At 42.6% G+C, this 22,017-nt stretch overlaps 1 protein-coding gene across 5 annotated transcripts in view; it reads left to right on the top strand.

Moving 5' to 3' along the window:
• TMCO3 (transmembrane and coiled-coil domains 3) overlaps nt 1–12,233 on the top strand; it is a 71,729-nt gene extending 59,496 nt beyond the window's left edge. For 3 of the 5 annotated variants that reach the window (XM_029604635.1, XM_029604634.1, XM_029604636.1), the window contains 3 exons: nt 2,051–2,130; nt 4,695–4,844; nt 9,497–12,233. In XM_029604635.1, coding sequence (XP_029460495.1) covers nt 2,051–2,130; nt 4,695–4,844; nt 9,497–9,610 — 344 coding nt within the window. In that variant the 3' untranslated portion in view covers nt 9,611–12,233. Of the gene's footprint in view, nt 1–2,050; nt 2,131–4,694; nt 4,845–9,496 lie in introns of those variants that run through there. The other 2 variants (XR_003857151.1, XM_029604637.1) reach the window with 2 other exon arrangements.
• Nucleotides 12,234–22,017: the final 9,784 nt, after the last annotated feature.

Here is a 22,017-nt window from a genome sequence, read left to right as displayed (position 1 = left end):
AATCAAATCATAAAAATAATCGTGATAAATTAAACCTACAACATTTAGCCACAGCAAATATTGGTACATTATTTAAAATCAAATTAGTATATCTTCCTAGATAATAGAACATTATTAAACACTGGAAATTACTTGTTTATTTAGTAGAAAAGGTTTTGTGTTTCTAGTCTGATAATTATGTACTTGTTTTGAAAGTGCTCAGTTGTCTTAAGAACGCAAGACTTTCCATATTGGGTCAGACTAAAGGTCCAGCTAACCCATTATCCTGTTTGCAATCCAGGACTGACGAGTCCTTATCTCTTTAGCCTTTCCTCATAGGAGAATCGGTCCATCCCCTTTATCATTTTGGTTGCCCTTCTCTGTTTCTTTTCTAATTTTGCAATATCTTTTTTGAGATGTGGTGACCAAAACTACACACAGTACTGAAAAAAAAAAATAACAGAATTAGAAAAGATGTAGAAAAGGGCAACCAAAATGAAAAAGGGGATGGAACGATTCCCCCTATGAGGAAAGGCTAAAGAAGTTGGAACTCTTCAGCTTGGAGAAGAGACGGCTGAGGGGAGATTATGATAGAGGTCTGTAAAATAATGAGTGGAATAGAACAAGTAAATGTGAATTCATTGTTTATTCTTTCAAGGAGTACAAAGACCAGGGGACACACAATGAAACTACTGGGTGATGCATTTAAAACTAAGAGAAAATATTTTTTTATTTAATGCATAGTTAAGCTCTGGAATTTGTTGCCAGAGGATGTGGTGAAAGCGTTTTAAAAAAAAAAAAAAAAAAAAAAAAAAAAAAGTTTGGACAAATTCCTGGAGGGAAACGTCCATTAACCATAATTAAGTTAGAGCTGCAGAAATCCACTGCTTATTCTTGGGTTAAGCAGCTTGGATTCTATCTACCCCTTGGGATCCTGCCAGGTACTTGCGACCTAAATTGGTTTTGCAATCTTTTTTTTTTTTTTTTTTTTTTTATATCATCCAGAGTAATTGAACCCACAAACAATTAATATAAATTTAGAAAGCTAGAAATCACAGCATTAAATGCTAAGATAAAATGTTCAGGAATAATTGTTTCAGTGGCTGTCAAAAGGGTTAAATAATTTATGTATTTATTTATTTATTTTTAGTTTTTATATACCGATGTTCCTGTATAATATACATATCACACCGGTTTACATGGAAATAAAACTGATGCTTCGGAGAGGCAGTTTACATCGAAACATTTTTAACATTTTTAAATAATGCTAGAAATGAAAAACCCTGGATATATTTATTTATTTTAACTTTTTTCTATACCATCGTTAAGATGGATACCATCACAATGGTTTACAATAGGGCACATAAAATAATGATGCTAAAATATATCAATTTACACAGATGCCATAATAGTTCGGTAACATAGGGCCTCATTTTCTAAAGTACCGCAGGCCTGCAGTACTTTAGAAAACTGCGGTAATGAGGGGCGGGGGGCCGAAACGGGGGGGCGGTCCTGCGCTAGCCATCAGCGATTGCACCTCCGCGATGTGATCGCTGCCGGCATCGAGCCCAATAACTACCCCATAGAAGGTGTAGTTATTGGGCGCGAAATAGGCAGCGGAAAGGCTCCTTACCTTTTTGCTGTCCGTGCCGTCCTCGCAGAGTCGGCCCCGGTGATGCCCCGACTCCTCCTCTTCCGGGGCCGACTCCGCCCCGATGTAGGTAGCGCAGGCCTGCGATAGCCTTGGAAAATAAGGCCCATAGTTTGTAAACAATATTAATTGGTAAGTGTGATAATCATGTCCAGTTCTCACTGTATCAGTTTTGGATACAAGATTAGCTTTATAATTGTAACTTTATCATTTGGTGATGATCCATCTTACCATCAAAACCTGTTGGCCCACACTTCCCCATGGATCATAGTGTTGATGCCCTTGAAATGGCGCTCTGGAGCTTGCTACTGGCTACAAATGAAGCAGTGGAGGCAGTGGTGGTCATTTTTTGAAGAACTAACATTTTCTTTATTCGGTTTTGCTAGTCTGCATGCTGATGCATTCTCGTTTCTTCTACAGGGCTTCATGTTTTCCCCACCTTTGTAATTTATGAGCTCACCATCTTAATGTTTCTTACGCTCTTCGTCGTAATAATGAAGGTACATTTTATTTTCCTACAGTTTATAAATGAAGTGAAGCCTTTCAAACCCTCTTGCCCAGGGACGTTAAGAACATTTGGGAAATGAATGTGGCACTTTAGGGTTAAATGAATAGTAGATATTGCTTCCTCAAGTTTGATGTACATGAACCAAGAAAAGGCCTCAGGTTGGGGGACTTGCAAGGACTGCATTTAGTCTAGTTCTGTCTCTTCTGAGGCGTTGAAAGAGGTGGGTTCACCTTTGTGAGAAAAAACCCGGAGGGTCAGAAAAACAGGGAAATTAAGCTACAGCTGTCTTTCCCCAGGCTTATGCTTCCTGTTGCCTCTGGCCCAGCTTATGTTTCCTTGATTCTCCCAATAAACACTATCTGGAATTTGTCTTGGCTATCATGAGCTCTCTAGACTGGAGTTAGTATAATGTTAGGAATCTTGACAGCCCCCCTAAAAATGACACTTCAGATTTTATGTTTGCTATTTATACAAGTTTATCGTTCAGTTTTTAATTTGTATCCCTGTTTACTGCTCAGCGTCCTGAAAGAACTATAGACTGTCAAGTAGCCTTCGTTACGCGCCAGTAGGAAGCTTCGCTTTTGAACAAACTGGACTTCCAGTGAGGAGGCAAATGAACCGTCCAAGGGGCGAGCAGAGCAGGGATAGAAGATAGAAGATGCAACATCAAATAATGTCATAAAAGGAAGTGGGAAAAGCAGGGGCTTGGGTTTTGCACTGCAACTAAAATATCCCGGTATCTTTTATTAGCAAAGATAAGTGTAAAATTGTAGCAAGTTTGACAGAACTTTGATAAATACTCTTTTACGGTCACAAAACTGGGTTATTTTTGCCCAGGTCAGCAATAGAAAGGATATAGTAGCTGCTATGGCTCAGTGATCTTAGTATCAGAATTGGCCTTCACTGTATTGCTTCTGCTTACGATTTGCAGTTGTTTCAGTGGTGGCCGGAGTAACCCAAACTCATTTTGCTATTAGTAAAATTACTATATTTCAGAATCATTTTTATGATCATTATTATTCTATTTGGCAGTCAAAAAACCAAACAGAATGTTAGGAATCATCAGGAAGGGAAAATAAAGCGGCAGATGTCATAATGCCTCTGTATCGCTCAGTCGTTAGCCTGCACCTTGAATACTGTGTGCAATTCTCCGCATCTCAAAAAAGATATAGTTACACTGGAGAAAGTACATAGAAGGGCGACCAAAATGAAATAGGGCCTGGAACGGCTGCCCGATGAGGAAAGGCTAAAGAGCGTAGGACTGTTCATCTTGGAGAAGAGACGGCTGAGTGTGCGTGTAAGAGAAAGAGAGAGAGCGAGCATGTGTGAGGGTGCATGGGTGTGGGTGCCAGAAAGAGGGAGCCTATGTGAGGAGACTATGAAGGAGTGTGTATACGTGTGAGAGATTGGGAGTGTTTGTGTGTGTGTGTGTGAAAAAGGGATTGTGTATGTGGGGTGCCTGTTTGTGAGAGAGGGAACCTGTGTGTATGTATGAAAGAGAGTCTGTGTGAAGGGATGTATGTGTGTGTGAGAGAGAAAGAGGGAGCCAATGTGTAGGGGCGTGTGAGAGAGACATAGGTAGCCTATATGAGGGTCTGTGTGTGCATATGAGAGAGAGGGGGGAGTCTGTATGAGACTGTGTGTGCATGAGAGAGAGAGGGAGCCTGTATGAAAGGATGTGTGTGTGAGAGAGAGAGGGACAGAGGGAGCCTGTGTGAGGGACAGTACTGAGAGAGGGGTCAAACTCTGGGAGTGGAGCTAGAGTGGAAGGGATTGAGCCTGGGGTTGGGGGTAGGTGGAGGAGTTGGGGACCTGAAAGGGCAGAGTGAAAGGAGACTGGCCAGGGGAGTAGGCAGAGAGGGTGGAATATACACTCTTACAATGAACTTCTAGGACAATTCTGCTCCAAATATTTACAGCTCTGCATCTTTAAGTAATAACTTTTTTCTGTATTACATATTAAATTAATTACTTATAGACTGTCATGTATATTGTGTTATGTTGACCAATATAAAGTTTGCAGAACTTTGCAGAGTTTTAAAGTTTTTTACGCAGAATTCCCCCAGGAGTGCATGGAACTATGCCTACAGATTTCCGAACACGAAAAAAACCAAAATGAAAATCCCCACTAAAATGTACAAAAAAGAAACCTTTTGGCCTGCACGACCCTAGAAACCAAAAGATGTTCTTACAAGGAAATCCTAAATGTGGAGAGTTGCAGTAGGGCATCTCCGGTCTGACAGAAAAGGGTGTGACTCGTATAAAATGGTTTTATTCAAGCACTTTCACGTTCATAGAAAATAATAAGTAGAAATCAGGAATACAGGAGAGCACTGTTTATCCAAAGATCCATTAACTGTAAATTCGTTATCTGTTTAAAAAAAAAATCCATTATCCAGAAGGGTCTCTACTATATAAATGCTGAATCAAAACCCAGTGCCTTCTGTGCAATAGTCAGCAATGTGTGGAGGTGTGGTAGAGAGTTTGGTGCGCTGCATCTGTTTTCCATGACTCGTAATATCTATATGCAGACCTAAAATAAATATTGTTTTGCAGTTTATCTTGGCAGTGCTTGTTCTTGCTTTGATTCTGCCGAAAAGCAACCAGTATATCAAATGGATCGTTTCAGCGGGGCTAGCGCAAGTCAGTGAATTTTCTTTTGTATTGGGGAGCAGAGCCCGAAGATCTGGCATCATTTCTCGAGAGGTAAAAACTATGCTCTGAAACAATTCTGTGACTTCTTAGCAATGGAAGAGGTTTTTTTGGAGGGGGGTTTATTTGAGGGCAGGGAGGGAATGCAAGGGTGATGATTAGATCATTATCCGCTGTGACGATTATATGATGACCAAAGCCCAAAATTCGGTTTGAGTACAGAAGATAGCAAATAGACCTTCCTGAGGATATAGAGGAGTGAATGTTATGTTCACAGCCGCTGGGGGAGATGAGTCTTTGTCGTTGCTCAAGGGCGACACCTGCTGGCTGAATTGCAGGGTACCTGAAGGAACTCTGTGTGGTGCACTCCCCCCCCACCTCCAGTCCAGTTCAGGCCCTTCGCTGCGGTGACCAGACTAGGTATGTTGGGGGAAGGGGAGTGGAATAAAATAGGGGAAAAATCCCCGGGTAATTGCGAAAGAAAGGTCATGGCACTAGATTCCAGCTCTGATTCTGATCGAGTTGGATGCCCAAGGATGCAGGAGGAAACTGCCTGGCCATAAATAAATAAATACAGTCTTAAAAAAAAAAAAAAAAAAAAATTTTTGAGTTAGTTAGGGATATTTTACTTTAAATTGCTCAGTGAGGGGCACTCTCCTGTGCGCGCGATACAGTAAAAAAATGTATTTAAATTAGGCCCGGCGGTAAAAAGAGGCGCTAGGGACACTAGCGCGTCCCTAGCGCCTCTTTTTGGACAGGAGCAGCGGCTGTCAGCGGGTTTGACAGCCGACACTCAATTTTGCTGGCGTTGGTTCTCGAGCCCGCTGACAGCCACGGGTTCGGAAACCGGACACCGGCAAAATTGAGCATCCGGTTTTCAACCCGCGAGCCTATTTCGAAATTTTTTTTTTTACTTTTTTAAACTTTCGGGACCTCCGACTTAATATCGCCATGATATTAAGTCGAAGGGTGCACAGAAAAGCAGTTTTTGCTGCTTTTCTGTGCACTTTCCCGGTGCCGGCAGAAATTAGCGCCTACCTTTGGGTCTGCGCTAATTTCTGAAAGTAAAATGTGCGGCTTGGCTGCACATTTTACTTACTGAATCGCGCGGGAATACCTAATAGGGCCATCAACATGCATTTGCATGTTGCGGGCGCTATTAGGTTCGGGGGGGTTGGACGCGCGTTTTGGACGCATTATTACCCCTTACTGAATAAGGGGTAAAGCTAGCTCGTCGAAAACGTGCGTCCAAATGCCGGCTTACAGTGCGCTCCATCGGAGCACACTGTATCGGCCTGTAGGTGAAGTTAGAGAGAGCTATTTCTGTTGTCGGACCTAAATTGATTTAAGGCTACAAATAGATTTCCTGGCTTTTAAAAGAACCTGAATAAATGGCTTTTTAAACAGGTGTTTGTAGGATCGATTTAAGGTTACAAAGATTTCCTGGCTTTTAAAAAAACACAACCTAAAAACATGGCTTTTTAAACAGGCATTTAGAACTATTTTATGTGTTAAAGTATTAATATTTATTTTATACCTGTGATTTATTGTCTTACGTTTTATTTTATTTCATTGTAAACCGTTATGATTGGTCACAGACTGATGGTATAGAAATACAATAAATAAATAAATGAATGAATGAATGAACTTGCAGACCTGCAGGGGGTGTTCAGGTGAGACCCCCAAACCTGTCTGCAGGTGATAAAGATGTATTTTCGTTAGCATACAGGTTTTTTTCCCCTTGTAGTCGGCATAGACAAATACTGGTCACCTAGCAAATGTATCTCCTGTATCGCTAGGCCTTCCTCTCACTGCAGGGGAGCCTTCCTTGCACCTGCAGAGAATTTCCAGCTCACAGTCTGCTACCAGGGGGGGTTCGCATGAAAGTCCTTTTCTCCTAAGCAGATCTTCCTCTGCACCTTCTGAAACCCTCAGGGTCTCTCTCTTTTCAAGCTGGAAGGCTACTTTTGTTATCCCGTTCTAGGGTGTTTGATACCTGAGTGCGTGTGGTGTGGCCTACCTTCTCAGGACTCCATCTCAAAGCCTTCCAGATTACCTGCTAGAAAGCATTTAGTCTATCTCCGTATCCTACCCCTGGCCGGGGCCTGGTTTACCCAGGTTCTCCTTCAGGATGTGTATTAACCATTTCCTCTCATTTTTCCTCTGCCTCCACTTCCTTCCACGACACTGGCTCCTCCTATTCCTCTTCCTTTTGCTGTCCTATCTTCCTGCCCCTGTGTAGGCTGTGATGCTGGCTTCCCGTGCAGGCTTACCTGTGGCATGATTTGACTGAGTCCTTTGTTTTGATTTTCTATTATTTTAAAGCAGCTGTCCTTTTTACCTGCTAGTTTGTTGTTGGTTTTTTTTTAATAGCAATCCTACTACAAAACTAGATTATAAGCCCTCTGGGGATAGGGGAAATACCTACAGTACTTGAACGTAATCTGCTTTGAAGTGCCGGAAAGCAGAATATAAAACTCTTAAATAAATAAAATACCAAAGTCAATACATTCCTTGAAAATAATCAAATGCTACAGCTAAGAACAGCAATGAAAAAATTAATAGAACAGACCCATACTTCTATCTGCATGAATAGAAATAGCACCATTTCGGGTGCAGATTGTGTACAGAGTCCACTTCCTGGTTGCTGTTCCAGGTTTTGATTCATTTTGTATTTGACTGTTACATAATTTTGCCTTTAGCTGGAAACAAAAAGAAAATACAGTTGCCAGCAATCTTGCTGGAGCAGCATTTTTTTTTCCTACAAATCTGTCCAAAAATGTTAAAATATCTTTCTTGACCTGTAGTAGCAGATTTTTGTTAAATTCCCTTCCTCTAAGCTGGTTTACATTTTTACTTCCTGGTCAGCTCTGGGGAAGCCATGTTTCTTTTTCTGTGTTGATCAATGCTGGTGCAGCATCCCAAAACACCTTTCCTTGTCCCTGCTGTTCCGCCAATAAGAAATGGCATTGTACAAACATTAAAAGATACAAATTGAGAAAAATGAGACATGCAGGGGTGGCCATGTTTAATTTAAAGCCACAGTAAGTATATATTTCATCTAATGCTGCTAGGTGCATAAGAGAAAAAAAATTGAATGAATTAACCTGCCAGAAGGTACCATCTGTGTTTGTTACAGTGGAACTTGTAAGTTTATATGATTGATTTTATGTGTGCATACATTGTAATCCATTGTGAAAAACTGGAAGTAGCAAAATATGAGATTTTAAATAAATAAATCCCTGTAAGATTCAACCAAAATTAGTCAAGTGGGACGCACCAATGCGTTAAATGTACACGTTCTTTGGGCCTGATTTACAGACTGTGTTTTTCTGATTGGCACAAAATCTTTATAAATCTGATCCATTTATTCTTGTGATGAAGAACGGCCTAGTGGCTAGAGCAGTGGACTGAGATCCAAGGAAGCCAGGGTTCAGATCCCCCGTTTCCCACTAATACGCATTGTGAGACTGGGCAAGTCGCTTTATCTCAGGGACCCACTTAGATTGGGCCTTGACTAATTGTACCTGAGTATTTAGCACCATTGTACAGCACTGTGTACATTCGGTAATGCTATAAAAATAATTATTATTTACAAAAGGAAGTGCCCATGACACTTGGCATTGTATGCACCTGTTAACAGAATTGATGTAAAGTAAAAAAAAACAAAAAAAAACCCAACATTGCGGCAAATATGACTTATAGCAAGGATTTCTAAACATTTGCATACCAACAGCCAAGAAACCAGAATGCACAGTACCAAAGAGCCTCGTGGTTTTTTTTTAAAGAAACAGGGGAAAATGGGTATTTCCTCTCTCCCAGTTCAAATCACCCCACCTATCCGACAGTGCCCCTCCCCCCACAACCTGTCAGCACCAGTCTCTTTCACCAAGCACACCCTCGTGTCCACCAGCCTGTCTGATGCACTCCTTGTTCCCATTGGTTTCTCTCTCTCTCTGTACCCTGCCATCCTAACCCCACCAGTCTCTCTCTCTCTCCAAGCCCTCATTATGTCCTCACTAATTCTTTTCTCTGTCTCAGCTCTCCTCTTTGACCCCACAAGTCTCTCTTACAGTATCTCCGCTCCCATAGTAGGAAGCAGCTGTTCTCTGGGCTGACAATAATGTGGCTTCCTTGCTTTGGCCCAGTAGCACTGCCTCTTCACTTTGTTTGGCCTTTGTGATCCGATGACACTACCACCATCGCTGTCTCAACCTCATTTCGGCCCGCGAGGCTGGTAACGCTACCTTCTCACGTTGTCCAGCCTATGTGAGCCAATCACGCCACCTCTACTGCCGTTGCTGGCATTCAAAGAGCTACATATTATATTTAGCAAGCCTCGTTTGGCTTGCAATATGTAGTTGGCTACCCCTAGCCCAGTGGTTCCCAACCCTATCCTGGGGACCCCCCAGCCAGTCGGGTTTTCAGGATCTCCACAATGAATATGCATGTTATGGGGGCAGTGCATGCAAATTTTCTCTCATGCATATTCATTGTGGAGATCCTGAAAACCTGACGGGCTGGGAACCTCTGTCCCTAGCCTAGAGCATCAGGCCTTAATTTATCGCTTACATGGGGATTTTTGTTTTTCCTAAGCTATTTAAGGGACTTCAATCCCATACTATTTATGCCATCTATACAGACCTTTTGCAGTTTTATTATTATAAGCTGTATTCAAAATTTCAATTTTGTTTTCATTATTTCAGGTCTACCTTCTTATCCTGAGCGTGACTACCTTGAGCCTTTTGCTTGCCCCAGTACTGTGGAAAGCGGCAACTATGAAATGTGTGCCAAGACCGGAGAAGCGTTCCAACATCTGACGGAGGCATTTTCATTAATGATCAGGATCTTTACAGAGATCTGAGCTGTTCCTAATATCACTAATTCTATGCAGTGAGAAAGCATATAGGGTCTTAGTATTTCTCTGAACACACGTTCTTGGATGCGAGCCTTATACTGAGAAGAGCACTACATGGAATTACTGGTGTAGCTGTTTGCACAGCCTTCGCAAAGTGTACTGTCTGACGTTTCTTTGTAGTGTCTTATTTTTGATTCAATTAATTCGTGTACTAGTGCACTAATTTTTATCTTCAAAAAAAATACTGCATCCTGCAAATAGCCTTGAACATTTTGCCTTGATGTGCCTTTTCTCTTTTTTTTTTTTGTAAATCTCCTGTTAGTTAACCTTAATGTATGGGATAATTTATTGTTATTTAATGGTACCAGTGGCACCTTGTTAAATGACTAAGTAAATTATTAGTGTAAATTTAGAGGGCGAGTGCATATGCTGACTAGTATCAGTCACCGAACACATTTCCAGTTTCATGTAAACCAGCCCTTGGCAGGATTGATAAGGCCTCAGTAGCTTTAGACTTCAAGCGTTCTTACCACCAAGAGAACAGTTTTTGTAAAAGGAAGGTGGAAGGACACCATTATGGGGCAATAATTCTATATATGTCAATAGTCTGTAGTTCCTGTTGCTATCATTTTTTATTTAAGAAGGTTTTCACAAACTAATATTCTACGCTGTAATTAGCAGATTTCCATGGGGATTGTACACTCTGAAGTCAGATACAATCTCTTGTTCCTTTCTGTTTATTGGGCTGCCATTCTTGGGGAAAACGGGATACGCCGACCATGGTCCCACGGCAGTGCTGCTTTTAGCGAGCACATTGTGTAAATAGGTATCCCCACATGATATAACCTTTTGCACAATAAATACGTATTCTGCTGTTAGTGGACTGAGTGTTTACAGATTGTTTATTCATGAATAAACCAAAGTAAAATTGCTATGAACATAGTTTAACATATTCTGATGAAACTAACTGGATTCGCTATCTGATCAAAATGTATGTTCATTAAATACTCTAAATGCCATGCTGTTGTATCGCTGATAGGTACTTTTGTCTTGTGCATCTCGTGTACTGTACTGGAATTAGTTGTTAAGATGCAGTATTTTCCCCCACCTTATAAAGCAGTTTGCACAAAGTGAAGATGGATACTGTGAAAGGACTTAAACTGGTGTAGAAGCTTTGCACGCCAGCCTCCTGTTGGACCGGGGTTAAGTTTTTCCCCAATGTAAATGAAATATGTTCAATCAGTTTTACTCCTCGTGGCTACCACCAAAACCCTCACTTTTTGCTGAAAACGAAAAAGGAGGTAAGGCACGAGGGAAACCTTTTTATACTACGCACAGAACCTCCATGGAGCAGCTGGGGCAGACATGGAGAAGAGGATTCATATAGCCAAAAGGAGAGCGATGGAAGTGCTGAAAAACCTTACCAGTCTCGCTTCCAGCCTTTTACAACAAAGGGATGGAGGGAGCAGAGAGGCACGAACCTACCACGATAGACGAGCTTCCTCTATCTCCAAGTGCAAGAGGAGGGAGAAGCCTGTCTGGTGTGGACAGCGGACTCTGTTATCTTAGCTGCTGCGTGGGGCTGCCAGGGCTCCTGCACGGCTGGCTTCTCTCAGAACGGGAGCTACAGCTTTCTCAGCTTGGGGATAATGAGTTCAAGGAAGAGGCACCATGGGCAGTGTGTGTATGTGTGCTGCACAAAGCAGGATCTGTTACTTCCCCCATACTGGGGCTCATGCTGTGGCTAGGAAGAAGAGGTCTGCATGATTACACACGTTCTCAGAAAGCTCCTACAGGGTTTGGAGCCACCTGCTGCTGGGTCTGGATCTTGGCATCAGACAGTGGTCATTTTTCTGTGGCTTCCCTGACTAGGTCTGGAGGAACACTGGTTGGAAACGATCCTTTTACAAGTCTTTCATTTTTGGTCATTACTATTGAATGGCTCCTCCTAAGAGGCATAATTTACCTCTGCTCAGTAGACCTACGACAGTGAAGATGGAGTTAGCATCTTGGGCTGGTGGGATATTTCTCCAGACTGTCATATATGGCCACAGAGTGTAAAATAAAAAAATAAATATCTGAAGCATGGAAAGCTTTGTATATTATTTAATAGACTATAGTGATCTATGCTAAAACAAACAAAAAAACGGAAGTGATATATTCTCCCTTGAGCCCATTTTTTTTTTTTTATTTTGTTGATCAGCAAAACAGGTCCCTCATCACAAGTCATTAAATGTGAACCTGTTTCTGTAGTACAAAAAAATGACACATTCTTTCTTCTCCAGCCATCGTAGACACAATTTTTAAAAATATATTCTCTTGGCTACTGGTTGAGCTTCCTATCAATGTTCAATATTTCTAATTGATGACAGTTCTCTTCAATTAATTTTGACAGTAAAAATAAAACCCGATTTTCTATTATATTATTTCTATTAACATAGCTGCACATTCTGCATTTACGGTTGTAATGTCCTAGTGTGTTCTTGTTTTATTGACGGTGGTGGTGTGACGGCAAAATGACTTGTAGAGATGCACAATAGCAGCTGAACAAAGCCTTGTTTATAATAAACAAATGACAAAACATTCTCCAGTTTCCTACAGTTTTTTTTTTTAATTTCCTATATGCTTGTATGTTAACTGGGCTGTCATATTTTTCTGCCAGAAGAAACTTATTCTGTGACTTTTATAATTTTACGATTTCTAGCTAGAAACTGGAGCGAGGCTTTTTCTATGGATGTGATTCAGTGCTGCTTTGTTACTGCTGGCTCTTTTCCCCATGCCGCCCTTATTATCCATTTTTAGTGTGTTCTGCTTGCCCGGCTGCCTGTAACACTTGATGTCACAGGTGTGGACTAGCTGCATGGTTGGCACGAGTTACAGCCAGTCAGCCAGTGGACGAACCAATCCTGCTTCTAGTGCAATTATCCTGCCCCTGTGGGATTGCTTCTGGCAGTTGCCTGAGCTACTTGAACAGTCATAGACACACCTGAGTCCTGCAGAGCTAGAGGTGGAAGGTCTACCATCTGCAACTGAGATCCACTTTGTGCTGGCAGGTGAGGCTCCAGCCCAATTCAGCTGCTCTCCCCAGCATCACATCTAGAACTAATTACCTAAAGTCTGCTGCTGCTTCCCTGCAGCCAAGGTCAGGCCCCCTTCCACATGAGCAGTTCATCTGACGTTGCTGGCCCTGCACCCAAAAGCTACAGCCTTGTCCGCCCTGGGCAGACAGTTGAAGGGGCTATGCTCCCCCAATGAAAATAACTCAAATTAACTTGGGGAGCTCCTCGCTGCTGTGGTGGGGGCAGGAATAGGAGTAGGGTCCTGCTGTAATAAGCTGAGGTGTGGCTGCATAGGGCACCACTCTCACCTCTGCAAGATTCAAGCAACTCCTGGTGGGGGGGAGGTACACAAGAGCCTGGCCTGTAGAAGGGGCTGTGAGAGAACTGTAGGTAAGAAGAGGGTTCGAGAAAGCAGACTAGCCTGGGAATAAGAGAGAGAGAGAGGCAGAGTGGATGTAGAATTTAGCAATAAAAATAGCTTTTTATGTAATAAAATCTGCTCTTTTTACTTACAATTCCCGATAAGGTCTGCTACAGACTTTTCTCGTTCAAGAGCGTAGGCTCTTTCTATAACCACAGAAGCCAACTTTTCAAAATAATTGGGATGCTAAACACCACAAATGATCCCTTCCCCCCATACAGGAAAGGAGGGTGCTCAAGCACCCATTGCACCCCCACAGAGCTGGTACCTAGGACTATAACTTTGTTCATTTAAACAAAGTGCTTCCCGGGCTCAGTTTGAGAATGTAAAAAGACAATATTTGCTGGTGGCTTACAAAGAAAAATAGAAAAGTTTTGAAAAAGATTAAAAAAAAAAAAAAAAAAATACAAATAAAAGTAGTAGTTATGATGGGTGTGGTGTAATAACTCAGGCTGCAGTCTTTAGAGAGACCTTTTAAGAGGGTTCAGCGTTGCCCTATCTGGATCCAGCCTGCTGGACTGAGAATGGCTCAATACAGGGTAGAACTGGGCCATCTCTGCATCCCCAGTGTCCACCAACTTTGCCCCAATTCACACGAAAAAAAAAACCCGAGCAGAACGTTTAGTGGTTCATGCAGGATAAAGAGTCAGAAACATTACCCCCAAAAGATACTGCTAGAGAAATACCTTCATGACAGACAATAGACGAAAGTCCCCCAGTGTTAAAAAAAAGGAGCTTCACCCTTAATTAAAAAAAAAAAGGTCAAAGCATCAGGAGGGAAAACATTCTAAAGCAATTAATCCTAGCTCGGGACTGGAGCGAAACCAGGTCAAGCCGAGCCCTGGAAATGTAACCCTGTTCTATAACTTTCCCAAAGTTGCCTGAAGGACTGTGCAAAATGCAGCACTCAACCATTTGGACCTGGGGTTTTGTGAAGCTCGGCTTTGGATTTAGTTTCTCACTTTTCCCAAACCTGTACTTAAGATGAGTTACAGTAGGTAGTTCCCTGGCCCACGGGGCTTACAATCTAAGGACCTGATTTTCTTTCATGCTGGTCATGCTGGGAAAAACGCTGAGTAAATGAGGGCCTAAGTTGGAAGCTGAGACAACGGAGAGTGAACTTATTTCCCCAGGGCCACATCGGTGGGGTTTGAACCCTGGCTTCTCTAGTTTTCGGCCTGCTGCGCCAATCAATAGGCCACTTCTACTTGTAGCTTTCTTAATTCAATAGGGTATTCATTCAGCAAGAAGCCATTCTGGCCTACTGCCCAACTTGAACAGTTTATAAGAGGCTGGATTTCTCTTGGTTTGCGGGTGTGTATAAGGGAATTCTGCTAGCTGCATTGCCACAAAATTAGCCTTACTAGCAGAAGTGGGATACTCTGACAGATGCTATTTATCAATTCTTAACTTTCTCTAATTTCAAAAATCTGGTCGGTCTCTTTTCATCGGGTAGAAAACTTGCTCTCCCCACATCACAACTTGCTTGCCTAGGTTTAATTTTTTTTTTTATTTATGCAGAATTAAAAAGAAAACATACTTTGCCAGAGTATTTGCTCAAAGAAACAGGCTGATAGGCCATATAGCAAATTAAGAAGAAACATACCAATCAAAGAGCAACAATATCATATCAAACCTCACATTAGACTCTCTCCTTAAAGGTGAATTTTCAAAGTGACGTGCACGCCAAAACCGGGAAGATACACCCGCATCCGGCACATAGGCGCATCGGCCTGATTTTATAAACCGGCCCCATATGCGCACATATCTCACGTCAAGAAAAAAGGGGCCACCCACAGCGGCACCCAGAGATGGGCAGGCGTCCAAGTCAGAATAAAATGATTTCTAGCCACATATGAACTGATTGGGGGGTCTTGAAGTCCTTAGCTGGAGACTGCCGAACTGGTGAAACCAGTCGCGTCCCGGGCTCACGCATGTTATAAAACCCCCTCACTTGCGCATCTCGAAGCCGACATTGCCCTGCGGTGTGCGTACGCACGCCCAGCCTATTTTATAACATGTGCGGGGCCTTACATGCAGGATCTAAAACTCCAGCGCATCTGGCCGTCTGCCCATATCTAAGTGTATATAAACAAACTTTGAAGAATAAGAAAATATGTAGGAGCAAACCAAAGGGAAACAAACCTAAGGAAATGGTAAAGATGTAACCCTGAAAACAAAATTAACAGACCATTGTTCAATCATTGATGCCCTCACCCATAGTTGGACTACACCTAGTAAACTTTTTGGAATCGAGAACATACAAGTGCATGACCATACTCAAATCCTGCTCAAAAACGACAGAGAACAACAATGTTGGTCACTCTTGTCCATCCAACATTAACTTTTCTAACAAAGGAGTTAAGTCCAGACTATACAAAGTGTAGTCTCCTTTCGTCTGGCTTCCTCCACATCTCCTCCCAGGCAACTAGAAAATCTTGCTCACAAGGGGGCACAGATTGATGGAATAGTCCAAACCTGAAGATACTTCTTGAAGCTGTGCCAGATATCTTAGGAACATTTTAAAAACTGAGATTCAAGTATTCTACCTAGCAATGTAATTGCCTCTTGCCCTGGACTAGGACAGCATTCACTGCCCTCTTGTCTTTGACCTCTTTTTCCAGAACCTCCAATCTCCTCTTGTTTTCTTTAGAGGTGGATTAATAATAATGAGCTAATGCACCAAAGAATTAATATCCAAGGAGCACTTAAGAAACAAGATGTCTAGTCTCACCAAGGCTTTGAGTCACTCCTAGGGGTTTAACGAGAGGAGAAATGGCATCACTAATCAGCTTCATTGTTTCCATCACAGACAAGGTCCTTCCCTGTTCCTTTCACAGAGGCTTGGTGAACCTCCAGCTTCTCCTCCACATCTTCACCCAGAGATCCAACCTGCCCAGGCTGCGCGCACACTTCCAAAACCACTGCTGTTCTGTGAAATGACAAGAGAGCATCCCCTTCCTTGTGAGCACCCATTCTCATGTCATCTCTTGGTGCCTTGCTCACCCAGGACCTTGGGCTATATTCCCTGCATGGAAGTGGCAGTCTATCTGGAGGACTCTGTGAAATCTCCTCCTCAAACAGCTCAGACCTCCCAAATCACCAGTGAGGCTGCCACACTGTGAAGATCCAGGCTTATTGCTGAAGAAACCTCATGCCAGGCTGAAGACACTGAAGGGGCTGGCAAGGAGAGGCAGCGGCAGCCACTCTTCCAACATGGGTTGAAGCAGGCAAGAAAAAGGTGAGCAATAGAGGGCGCAGCCATCCGTGACCGATGGGTGCAACAGTTACTATGTTTGACAGACAGTTCAAGTGGCTCATAGCACCACTTGCAGGCCGGAGGAGCATTCAGCAACAGAACCCCCTTCAGGGATGGGCTCCAGATGGCCTCTTGTATAGCATAGCAAGAAATTTCTTCAAAAGACGAGGTATATGGAGGTCAGATGTATCCACCCAAGATGTTTCTTCGGTACCTTATCTCTTCCAATGGACCAAGTTCTGTACTTTGTTATGGGGATAGTCTAGACTCCAGAATCTCCTTCACCTTGAATTGTGGTTAGCTATTGACCAAAACTGGATCTGGAGGCATTCCTTGCCTTTTGAAAGGATATGGCGTGACTGGCTTTAACAAGAAAATGTGAAATGAGGTTGGTATCTTAAGAGTTTTGGGAAGCTGAAGTTGCATGGTCACTGGGTTAATTTTCTCAAGAATGACATATGGCCTATGTACTTAGGGACGAGTTTAGTACAAGGGCACTTTAGACGTAGATTTCTTGTGAACAGCCAGATTTTGTTGCCAAACTGAAACTGGGGTTCACGTCTATGATGATGGTTAGTGATTTTCTTCTGCCGAGTCACTGTTTTCTCCAAATTATTACGCACCTGTGCCCAGGACTTCTGTAAGAATTGCACCAGGTCATCAACCGTAGGAATTTCTGTAGCCAGAGCAGCAGGAAGTAAACAAAAGGGCTGTCAGCCATAATCTGTGAAGAATGGTGAGATCCCCTGTAGATTTGCTAATACTGTAAGGGGTAATAGCGTCTTGAAAATGCGCGGCCAAACTCACAAAAACTAATTGCGCTCATCACATGCAAATGCATGTTGATGAGCCTATTAGTTAGTCGACCGGGATACTGAAAGCAAAATGTGTGGCCAAGCCGCACATTTTACTCTCAGAAATTAACATCTGCCAAAAGGCAGGCGTTAATCATAGACAGCACCGGGAAAGTGTACAGAAAAGCAAAAAAAAAACCAACTGCTTTTCTGTACACCCTCCGACTTAATATCATAGCGAAATTAAGTCGGAGGTCCCCAAAATAAAAAAAACCCAAAAACTTCAAAGGAAAAAAAAAATCTGTCCGCCGGTTTGAAAACAGATGCTCAATTTTGCCTGCGTCTGTTTTCCGCACCTGTGGCTGTCAACGGGTTCGAAAACTGACGCTGGTAAAATTAAGCGTCGGTTGTCAAACCCGCTGACAGCTGCCACTTCCGCTAATAAGGAGGCGCTAGGGACGTGCTATTGTCCCTAGCGCCTCCTTATTAGTGCAGGCCCTGGTTTAAATAGAAAATTGTGCGCTTTGGGAGAGTAGGTGCTCAACATGGAGCGCCTGCTCTCCCCCACTTCATATTGAATTGGCCTGATGATTGCTGTGAGCAGATTTAGCCCATGGGAGCAATCGAGCCCAATCATTCTGAGTAAAGATGAAACATCTAATGAACTGCTCAAGGTCTTGGTTGATTTTCTCCTTAAGGCCATTTGAGGATGGTATCCTGCCAAAAACTGCAAACTGATACCCAGATCTTTACAAAAGGCCTTCCAGAATCTGCTAATGAATTGAAAACCTCGGTCCAATATGATAACAATCAGGATACCATGTAAACAGACCACCTACCTAATAAAGATGATAGCCAGTTGAGGGGTTGAAGGTAGCTTGGAGATGGGGATTGAATGCGCCATTTTGGAAAAATGGTCCAACAACATGGCAGTATAGTTAGTAGAAATCAGAAGATCTATGATAAAGTGTGGGGAGAGGAGTCCATGGTACAGAGGGAATTGGGAGCAAGTGCAATTCACCCAGAGGTTTAACATGAGGAACCTTGGTTCTAGCACATTCTGGACAGGTCAAGACATAGGTTTTACAATCCTTGTTGCAGGGAAGGCCACCAAAAAACCCTGGAAATCAATTAAAAAATTATCTTGATCTCTGGATACCTGGCGAGTTTGGAATCATGCCCCCATTTAAAAACATCTGGGTGGCAAGCATCTGGAGCAAAAGTACACCCAATAGTAACCCCTACAAGGAGGTTCCTGAACTGAAGATTCTCCATCAGATCACTCTTGACTGTGTTTATGATGATCCTGGAGGCTGCTATGATGGGGCCTTTATTGCAAAGCCCTGGAGCTTCCTCAGAGGAAAACTGTCATGACAATGCATCAGCCTTAACATTCTTCAAGCCAGAGCAATAGGAGATAATTAACAGAAAATGAGCAAACAGCATGGCCCACTGGACTTGCCAGGGATTCAGACATTTTGCAACTTCAATATAAAGTAAATTGTTGTGATCTGTAGAGACTGAGATCAAAAGGTGGCTCTTTCCAATAGGTGTCTCTATACTTCCAAGGCCCACTTAATAGTGAGGAGTTCTTGGTTTCCCAATTCATAGTTGCGTTCTGCAGGAGAGAACCTCTGGGAAAGGTACCCACCCGGGTGGAGCCGAGAATTTGAATCAGGTCTTTGTGACAAGACTGCACCTGCACCAACCTTGTAGGCATTTACTTCTAAGATGAAAGACTTGGCTGGATCAAGGTGATGCAGGATTGTAGCGGATGCAAAGAGTTGTTTCAGTTCTTCAAAGGCCTGCTGGGCTTGGGGGCTCCAAGAATTCTTTGGTGTAAGGGCAGTAAATGGAGTCACTATCTTGAAGAAGTTCTGAATGATTCACCGATAATAGCAAAGCCCAGAAAATGTTGGAGCGTCTTGAGGCCTGAAGCTACTAGCCAATTAAATACTGCAGTTACCATATCCAGATCCATCTCAAATCCTTGAGCTGAGATTACATTTATTTATTTATTTAGGGTTTTTATATACCGACATTCTCGATATACATATCAAATCAAGTCGGTTTCCATATAACACAACTGTCGCCGGTAAGGCGTTACATTGAACAATAGACAGAGTAATGAACAGAGAACATGTAGCGTTACATTAAACCATCAACAGTTTAACAGATTATTGAACAAAGAAACGTAAATCAATAAATATAAGAAGTTAAATATAAAAGATATATAAAGATAGACGACAAAATTCGTCAAATAACATGGATAAATGATACGATAATTGCAAATAAGTGGTAAGTAAGGTTGAATAGTACCGGTAGAGGTATACAGGTGGCAATGATCAAAGTTGAGAGACCTAACTATGGGAAGAGCATGGGCTATAAAGGTAATGCTTCAAGCGGGGATCTTTCGTAGCAGGTGGGTGAACTATCCAAATAAGGTCCTGAGGGTCTTGAGGGTATGAGGTCAGTAGTGGACTTAGGTTGCGCTATATTGCTCTTTGGCCTGTGTCGAAATGATCCTGCGATTCCGAAAAGGCTTGCCGGAAGAGCCATGTTTTAAGGTTTTTCTTGAAGGTAAGATGGCAGGTTTCAAGTCGCAGATCTGGCGGTAATGAGTTCCAAAGGGTGGGCCCGGCTGTGGAGAGTGCTCGTTTAGCTAGCGAAGTTTTAATCGGGGGAGCATGTAAAGAACCTTTATAATTATATCTGATAGGTCTTTTTGATGTGTGAAGGCGGAGTTGTGAGGTAAGATTCAGGTGGGCGTTTCCCATAATATCCTTGTGGATCATTGATAATGTCTTATAGTTGATTCTAGCTTTTATGGGAAGCCAGTGGAGGTAGAGTAGAATTGGAGTGATGTGGGCTCTTTTGTTGGTGTTGGTGAGTAGCCTCGCCGCAGCGTTTTGTACCATCTGTAAGGGTTTTATGGAAGATAACGGAAGACCTAGCAATAGAGAATTGCAGTAGTCTAACTTGGACAGAACTATAGACTGAACTACTAAACGGAAGTCGCTGAAGTGGAGGAGTGGTTTCAGATTTTTTAGTACTTGGAGTTTGAAGTAACATTCTTTGGTTGTGTTGTGAATGAAAGATTTAAGGTTGAATTACATACCCCAAGAAGTGGACTTGCTTCTATTCAAGCACACATTTCTCAGTCTTGGCATAGAGCTGGTGCTGGTGAAGATCAGTGAGGACCTCTATTATATGTGGCCTATGGGTGGCTAAATCTGGGGGAAAAAATCAAGATATCAAGGTAGATCACAACATATTGAGAGAAGAGGTCTCAAAAACATCATTGACAAAGGCTTGGAATACAGCAGGAACATTACAAATTCCAAAGGACATGACTATATACTCATAGTGCCCAATCCTAGTATTGAAGGCAGTCTTTCACTCGTCAGCCTTTCAAATCCAAATAAGGTTGTAGGGCCCTCAAGTCCAGCTTGATAAAAATGTTGCACTCTGGAGTCTAACAAAGGTTAGAGGTGGGGGATAACGATCCTTAACTGTGACCTTACTGAGGCCCCATAATTGATGCAAGGCCTGAAGGATACATCCTTCTTTTATACAAAGAAGGATCCTGCACCAGCAGGGGATTTTGATGGTTAAATGAAGCCTTCAGCCAGATTTTCTTGAATATATTCGGATATGGTCTTAATTTCTGGACCTGACAAGTGGTGTATCTGGGCACGTGGGGGCATAGTTCCGAAAGCAGTTTGATAGCGTAATCATATTCCTGGTGTCTTGGGAGTGCCCCTGCTTGCTTTGTGCTAAAGACATCTGTGAAAGCATGCTACTGTGTGGGAAGGCTTGGGTGAATTTCCGCTACAGAGGCCACAAGAGTAGGAGCTATAGGCCTTGGTTCTGGGTCACAAGAAGAGAAGCAGGAAGGAGACCAAGAGAATCTGTCCTAAATGTCAGTTGACGAGTGGGTTATGTAATTGATGCCATGGTAACTCCAAAAGAACCATACAGGAAGGCGATTTAAGAACCGAAAAGGAAATGGCTGCAGAGTGCCAAGTACCCACTAGAAAATTCAGATCCACTGTGACCCGATTTGCCCCTCCTTGATTCAGGGAACAATCGTCAATGGCAACAGCTGGAATTTGTACACGATTGGCTGGATGGGAATTTTCTGCTGGTGGTCAAATTCCAGAATAATGAAATTACCTGCTGCCAGAGTCAATAAGGGCGAGGATCTCTGCTGATCCAGAGGACCAATTCAAGGATACTTAGACTGAGAGACGCTGAGCAACATGGCATAGGGAAGCCTCAGAGAGGAGTAGGAAGATAGTGGCATCCAATCATCATGCGCCACTTGCAGTGGCGTTCCTGCTATAGAAAAAGGCTGGTGGTGTCTAGGGCAATTGTGGCAGCTAATGGGCCATTCTGTGAGCCGCCAAACGTAACAAAAACCTATTAGAAGTTCCAAACACCAAAACAAGCGCATTTGGACATCACCAGAAACAGAGAACATTATTTGATGACGTCTGTTATGACATACACACAATGTATTTCTAAGTACATCTTTTTTTTCTTTGCCATACAGCTTACAGGGATGATGGAAACCAGAAAACCGACAGCTTATGTGATCAAAAATTCCTGGTTATGACCCTGGCAACATGCATAGCAATGGCAAGGGAAGGTGCTCCAAAGGCAAATAATAACCATGGCAGTTTTTCCTAACTGTACATTCACATACGTCAATCCTACATTTTAAACTACTGCATAAATACTGAAAGAACTATATAAGCAAGTTTGCTTACCGTAAACAGTGTTTCCGTAGATAGCAGGATGAATTAGCCATGCTGTCTGGGAAGCGTCGCAATC

Source organism: Rhinatrema bivittatum, chromosome 5 (genome assembly GCF_901001135.1).
Source record: "Rhinatrema bivittatum chromosome 5, aRhiBiv1.1, whole genome shotgun sequence".
NCBI classification, from domain to species: Eukaryota; Metazoa; Chordata; class Amphibia; order Gymnophiona; family Rhinatrematidae; genus Rhinatrema; species Rhinatrema bivittatum.
The sequence above is the reverse complement of the archived record's forward strand: the minus strand, read 5'-3'. Positions and strand labels throughout refer to the sequence as shown.